The 7,011-nt window shown below is 39.9% G+C and overlaps 1 protein-coding gene across 1 annotated transcript; it reads left to right on the forward strand.

Annotated features, from left to right (window-relative positions):
* The first annotated feature begins 760 nt into the window (after nucleotides 1–760).
* LOC100492970 (extracellular calcium-sensing receptor) lies at nucleotides 761–5,948 on the forward strand. The gene is made up of 6 exons (XM_012960279.1): nucleotides 761–885; nucleotides 1,122–1,407; nucleotides 2,054–2,884; nucleotides 3,897–4,124; nucleotides 4,639–4,762; nucleotides 5,017–5,948. The coding sequence occupies exons 1-6, from the start codon at nucleotides 761–763 to the stop codon at nucleotides 5,946–5,948; spliced, it is 2,526 nt and encodes an 841-aa protein (XP_012815733.1).
* The last annotated feature ends 1,063 nt before the right edge of the window (nucleotides 5,949–7,011 follow it).

Raw genomic sequence — 7,011 nt, forward strand, 5'->3', positions numbered from 1 at the left:
CAATGGAAATCAATCAGGCATGTGCAGTAGGCACTTCTTCGACCAGCTTCACAGTCAGAGAGAAAAGAGGGTGGAGCTGTACTCTAGACTAGGAAGTAGCTGAGAGAGCTGCAGTTTAGCTGCTTGTGGTACAGAATCTACATGAGAATTAATTAAGGGAGAAAGGTATGTTATTTTGGGGGTGTATATGATCTTTTTAGGGACTTTTCTGAACAGAAAACCCTACAAACATTGCTTTAGCTTTAATTAATGAAGACTTAGGGGCTTATGTATCAACTTCCGAATTTGTGAATACGAGTTTGTTTTTCTAAATCGATTAAACTCGCATATCGAATCTTCATCTATTTATTAAAGTGGTTATTGAACTCGAATATAACCCGTAAACTCGAATTACAAAGTCGAATATGACTCGGAAACTCGAATATAACTTGACTTTGCCTATGGCAACTCCCATTGGCTTCTATAGAAACTCGCAAGCTTTTTTTTTTGAGTTTTGGGGTTTTTTTGTGCGTAATAAATACCAGACGTTCAAGTTTTCAATACATAACTCAAATTTGAATTTTTTTAAGCTTCAAAAAACTCAAATCAAACCAAAAAACCAAACTGGTAACCGTTGATCAATCACCCAATTAAAGTGGCTGATTAATAAGAAACAAGTACCTTCCTTTTCAGGGTGGCGTCCCATTTATATCGAACATTTTGGCATCTCCTCCTGACGTTCCATATTCCCCCTTCCTATGCCTCCAACACTCTACGTAATATGGGCCCACAGGGGATTCTTGTACCCGGAGATCTCTTAATCGGAGGAGTGGTTCCCATTCACGTGGCCAAACTGTACCCTACGGTGACCTTCCACGAGATGCCGCCAGCAGATATTTGCACAATGTGAGGACTCTTGTGAACTTCCGTAGAGCTTTTGGCATCTGGTACAGTATATTGCCGAGCAACCTATCTCTGCTATTTCTGTAGACATGACCAAGAACGATTTTCCTACCCATAAAAATAAACCAGTACTTTGTATTTGATGAAACAATCCTATTGGTCACGCTATGGTATGGTGATCCAAATTATAACATTGGCATTACAAATTTGATAAATTCTGTGTTTCCTACAAGGTTCAGGTTTGAAAACTACCAACAGCTCCAGGCCATGAGATATGCAGTGGAAGAAATCAACCAAAGATCTGACCTCCTCCCCAACATCACCTTGGGCTTCTATGCCTACGACTCTTGTGCTGCTCTACAGAGCGAGATAAAGGGAACCCTGTGGATGCTGACTGGAAAGACTGAGGAGGTTCCTAATTACTGCTGCAGAAAAAGCCCCCCTCTGGCTGCCATCATTGGCCACTCAAAGTCTACTTACTCCATGCTTATGGCTCATATCCTTGGATTGTACAAAGTCCCACAGGTAAGGACTCCAATTAACCAATTAGGTACTGTTTTATTATTACAGAGAAAAGGGAATCATTGAACCATGAAATAAACCCAATAGGGCTGTTCTGCCCCAATAAGGGGTAATTATATCTTAGTTGGGATCAAGTATAAGGTACTGTTTTATTATTACAGAGAAAAGGGAATCATTTAACCATGAAATAAACCCAATAGGGCTGTTCTGCCCCAATAAGGGGTAATTATATGTTAGTTGGGCTCAATTACACTGTACTGTTTTATTATTACTGAGAAAAAGGAAATCAGTTTTAAAATTCTAAATTATTTGATTATAATGGAGTCTATGGAAGACACACTTTCCGTAATTCGAAGCTTTCTGGATAACGGGTTTCCGGATAAGGGATCCCACACCTGTATAAAGGCAGATAGATATCCCGATCCAGGGCATCTAAGGGAATGCAGTTACCTCTTGGCCAGAAGATGAGTTTTTTTTATTATGCACATTATGGAAGACCAACCTTTTCTTCTCCAATAGTTGAAGTGCAATTGCCAAAAGTCTACCAACAACCTTCCCTTATGGAGATGCAAAAAGTGCTTCCATTTGAGTGTGCTTTTAATCTCTGTCCAGAGTAGAATGACTATTAACTGCATGTTTCTACCAACAGATCAGCTACTTCTCAACCAGTTCTCTTCTGAGTGACAGGACCCAATTCTCTTCCTTCTTTAGAACCGTCCCCAGTGACGTCTTTCAGTCCAGAGGACTGGCCCATTTGGTGCTACATTTTAACTGGACGTGGGTCGGGCTCATAGCTTCTAATGATGATTATGGTTATAAAGGCTTAGAAGTGATCAAACAGGAGATAACAAAGGGAGGAGCTTGCGTAGCTTACATAATATATATGTCAAGAAACCCAATGGATCAAAACATACATAACATTGTGCAGGTTATCAAAGAGTCAAGTGCCCGTGTGTTGGTGGCCTTTTGTACTGATGTCTACTTAATCCCTGTTCTGGATGAGATGCTTAAGCAGAACGTAACTGGCAAAAGTTTTATTGCCAGTGAGGCTTGGTCCATTTCAAATGTCTTATCTGTCCCAAAATACTCTTCTTTATTATCTGGAACAATCGGCTTTGCTTTTCACAGTTCAACTATCCCAGGTTTTCAACGTTTTCTGAACTCCATTAATCCACTCAACACACCGGGGACAATGTGGTCGAAATTTTTCTGGGAAGAAGCTTTCGGCTGCACTTTTTCTAACCAGACAAACTCTTCTGATATCGTGAATGCTCTAGAAAACCCATGCACAGGAGATGAAGATCTAGAAAACCTCCAGAACAGCTATAACGATGTTTCCAATTTAAGAGCTTCTTATAATATCTATACTGCGGTGTATGTCATAGCAAAAGCTCTGGATGACCTCAACCATTGCCAAACCTTGGCTGGACCATTGTTTAACAAATATTGTGCAACGTTAGAGAACTTTGAGCCATGGCAGGTACATCATTATGGCATTGAGTTAAACCAATAAATCATCCACTTTCTAGTCTTGCTAGTCCACTTCCAGGGCCATGTTACTTTATGATGTGGATACAAGAAGAACAAACAACTACATTTTACATAAATCTATATATACATAGATAGTTTTGATGATGAGGTCACACCTTTGATAAAGTGACCTTTTATATGGGTTAAGGTGGCCATAGACTATAAGATCCACTAATTTAGCAAACAAATAGATCTTTCCACCAATAGGCCAAACGATTGAATTACAATGAGAGGAATAGGACCTGTCGGAGCAAGTGAGCATCAATAAGCTGAAGTTGTCCCGACCAGACAGGAAAACCAAACCTACCCAATTGACATCTAGCCAATTTTAGGCCAGATATCGGCTAGGTAGGTCCATCAGGGGTCCCCATTAGTGATGAGCAAATCTGTCCCATTTCGCTTCACCATAAAATTCGCGAAAAGGCAAGAAAATTCCCGAAAAATCCATTTTGTTCGCATTGTTGCACAATTTTTTTTTGTCGCCCACATCAATTTTTTTGTCACCCATTTTTTTTGTTGCCTGCACTATTTTGATGTGACCGCGCTTTTTTGATGCAACCACGCCCAACTTGACGTCACCGCGCCCAAATTGATGCGCGGCAAAAAAAAATACGAGCAACAAATTTTTCTGCTGTGAATTTTCATGGAAGTTTCGCAAAACAATTCGCCAATAGCGAAATGCTGAATTTCGCTGCGAATCCATGCCTTCCAAAAAAAATTTGCTCATCACTAGTCCCCATACATGGTCAGATAAGCTGCCGGATCATTGTGAAGGACCACAATCTGCAGCTTTAACCTATCCTGTAGCCAGGGGTTGGCAAATGTTTTTTTATCTATTACCTACTCGTGTAAATCTGGCATTAAAATGTAACTGTCATCTTAGATTAATCAATCAGAGACAATAAGATAGCAGTAATAATAAGGAGATGTAAAGCCAACTGTTTGTGTTTCCTACTCTGCAGCTACTCCATTACCTTAAGAAAGTCCGGGTAAAGCTAAGCAATGGTCGAGAAGTTTACTTTGATGAGGATGGAAATCCACCAGCTGTATATGATATAGTAAACTGGCACCCAGGGTCGGATGGCTCCCTAAGGCAGGTGAAAGTTGGACGCTATGACACGATGGATACTTCAAGAAATGTATTTAGCATCAATATTAGTGCAATATGGTGGCCAAGCGGGAATGAGGAGGTAAGTCATCACAAAGCATCTCCTAGCTTCCACCACATTCTTCCTTCAGCAAATTCAACTTACATTTAGCAATGTATAGTTATCCCTGTAGATGACAGATTCTTCTGAAGACTATTAGCTATAATCTACATTCATTCGATTCATACATTGAGTTATTAGGACAATGACATGTATTTTTATTGTGGGCATGGCCAAGAGGGAACCAGGAGGTAAGGCATCACAAAGCATCTCCTAGCTTCCACCACATTCTTCCTTCAGCAAATTCAACTTACATTTAGCAATGTATAGTTATCCCTGTAGATGACAGATTCTTCTGAAGACAATTAGTTATAATCTACATTCATTCAATTCACACTTTGAGTTATTAGGACAATGACAAGTATTTGGGCTTTTATTGTGGTGCTTATTCAAATAGACAGTCTTTGTTGGTTTTTGGGTGCACTAGATTTAGACCTAATAATCAGATGATAAAATCCCAATAAATGTAATATAAAATATTTAATTTCTTTCCAAGATACCACTCTCTGTTTGTGGCCAGAGTTGCCCAGAGGGGTTCAGGAAAGCTGCAAGAAGAGGGGAACCAGTGTGCTGCTTTGAGTGCGTTCCATGTGCCCAAGGAGAGATCTCCAATCAGACAGGTCAGTAACAATTTTAATCAGATTTATGCCTAATTCACATAGTAAATTATATTTAGAAGTGCAACTTGGCATTGGGTGACATTTATCTGGAATAGCCTGAGATATCACTTTGAGATACTTTTGGTTCCATCTGTGTTGTGTTGTATTTTGTCATCTCCACTGTCTTTCTTTAAGAATGACTTTAGATGAATCCAGTAAAGTGTACTGTGAATAAGAATTTTTTGAATAAGAGTTTTTATGTTTTATTTTTTTAGACTCCATTGAGTGCTGGAAGTGCCCCTGGGACATGTGGCCCAACAGTAAAAGAGACAGATGTTTTCCAAAACCCATTGAGTTCCTTTCCTATGATGATTCTTTAGGAATCACCCTGGCCGCAATAAGTGTCTTCTCTTGTGTAGTCCCACTTGCCATCTTTCGACTTTTTATTCATTATAAATCCACCCCAATTGTGAGAGCCAATAACCATTTGGTAAGTTGTGTTCTCTTAGTATCTCTGTCTTTCTGTTTCCTCTGTGCTTTGGCTTTCATTGGTTACCCCCAACCTGAGAAGTGCCTTCTGCGCCAGGCGGCATTTGGCCTCGTCTTTACCCTCTGTGTATCCTGCATTTTGGCCAAAACTATTATTGTTGTTTTTGCCTTCATGGCCACTAAACCCGGGAGCAGCCTCAAAAAATGGACAACTCCCCGTGTGCCCTACATGATCATTACCATCTGCACCTTCATACAACTCACTTTGTGTGTGATTTGGTTGACCATCTCCCCTCCTTTCCCACAATATAACAGTGAAGCCAAACCAGGAATCATTTTTGTGGAGTGCGATGAAAACTCTCCATATGCTTTTTGGTGCATGCTGGGATATCTTGGATTTTTAGCCTCTGTCAGTTTCACTGTAGCTTTCCTGGCCAGGAGGCTCCCAGACAACTTCAACGAGGCCAAACTAATAACATTCAGCATGTTGGCTTTCCTCAGTGTGTGGGTGTACTTTATCCCAGCCTCTCTCAGTGCCCAGGGCAAGTATACTGTTGCCATGGAGATCTTTGCCATTCTGACTTCCACCTGGGCCCTTGTTATATGCATGTTCCTCCCCAAATGTTTCGTTATATTGTTCAGACCCAACATGAACTCTAAAGAAAATCTCATGGGAAAAGATAGAAGAAAGGAAATAAAGAAAAAAATAATTTTCTAATTTATAAAATGGTATTCCTTTGTTTTCTTGCACTATTTTGCCAAAATAAACTTTTTAACAAAACAATATATAGGACTTGCAGATTTTCATTCACATTTAATTATTTCCACCTTAAAACTTTATATCAATACACTTGTAGGGGAAGAAGATTGGAGTCTAGGCAAAGGTAGGTCTAGGTAAAGGTCTAGGTAAAGGTCTAGGCAAAGGTAGGTCTAGGTAAAGGTCTAGGTAAAGATCTAGGCAAAGGTCTAGGCAAAGGTCTAGGCAAAGGTAGGTCTAGGTAAAGGTCTAGGTAAAGATCTAGGCAAAGGTCTAGGCAAAGGTAGGCCTAGTTAGTTGTGAAGATATTCTCTAGGGGGCACATTTACTAATTCTCGAATCCGAATCCCGAATGGGAAAAAAACGGATTGGAAACTAAAATTTTGTGATTTTTTTTTCGTCGCCGTCGCGATTGTTTCTTATTTTGCGCGACTTTTTTGTCGCCGTCATGACTTTATCGGATTTTGCATGATTTTTTTGTCGCCTTCGCAATTTTTTCGTATTGAGCAATTGTAAACGGTGGAAAAACCAATCCGAATTTTTTGTGACAGCGGCGAAAAAGTCGCGGAAAATATACGATAAAGTCGTAACGGCGACGAAAAAGTTGCACAAAATACGAAACAATCGTGACGGCAACGGAAAAAAATGCAAAAATACCAATCATTACAAAAACAAAAACGCATTCGGATGCTTTCGGATGTTCATGGATTAGTAAATGTGCCTAGGAGTGATAGATAGGATATAAAAAAGTAGTTTTAGTAGTGGCATAGCTTGGTCACGCCAGGCCCCCCTGCAAAAAAATCTTCTGAGGGGGCCCAAAACTCAAATTGTGCAAGTTTCAGAGCTAAAAAAACTCGACTCTGGGAAAAAAATCAAACCCAAATGTTGAGATTTCTCTCTCTCTAATGACCGATTTTAGTGCAAATCTGACAAATCTGTCAAATTATCACAAGGTTTGTGGGTACCGTATGATTGTACACCTAGCGATTTTTCATTCAACGTCAGAAAATCAGTTGGGCAGGTC

This window comes from Xenopus tropicalis, chromosome 3 (assembly GCF_000004195.4).
Source record: "Xenopus tropicalis strain Nigerian chromosome 3, UCB_Xtro_10.0, whole genome shotgun sequence".
NCBI classification, from domain to species: domain Eukaryota; kingdom Metazoa; phylum Chordata; class Amphibia; order Anura; family Pipidae; genus Xenopus; species Xenopus tropicalis.

Coding starts and splice junctions, on each gene's coding strand:
- LOC100492970 (XM_012960279.1), top strand. CDS start 761: ATGGGCCCACAGGGGATTCTTGTACCCGGAGATCTCTTAATCGGAGGA. Junction 886..1,121: donor CCAGCAGATATTTGCACAAT/GTGAGGACTCTT, acceptor TACAAGGTTCAG/GTTTGAAAACTACCAACAGC. Junction 4,763..5,016: donor AGAGATCTCCAATCAGACAG/GTCAGTAACAAT, acceptor TTATTTTTTTAG/ACTCCATTGAGTGCTGGAAG.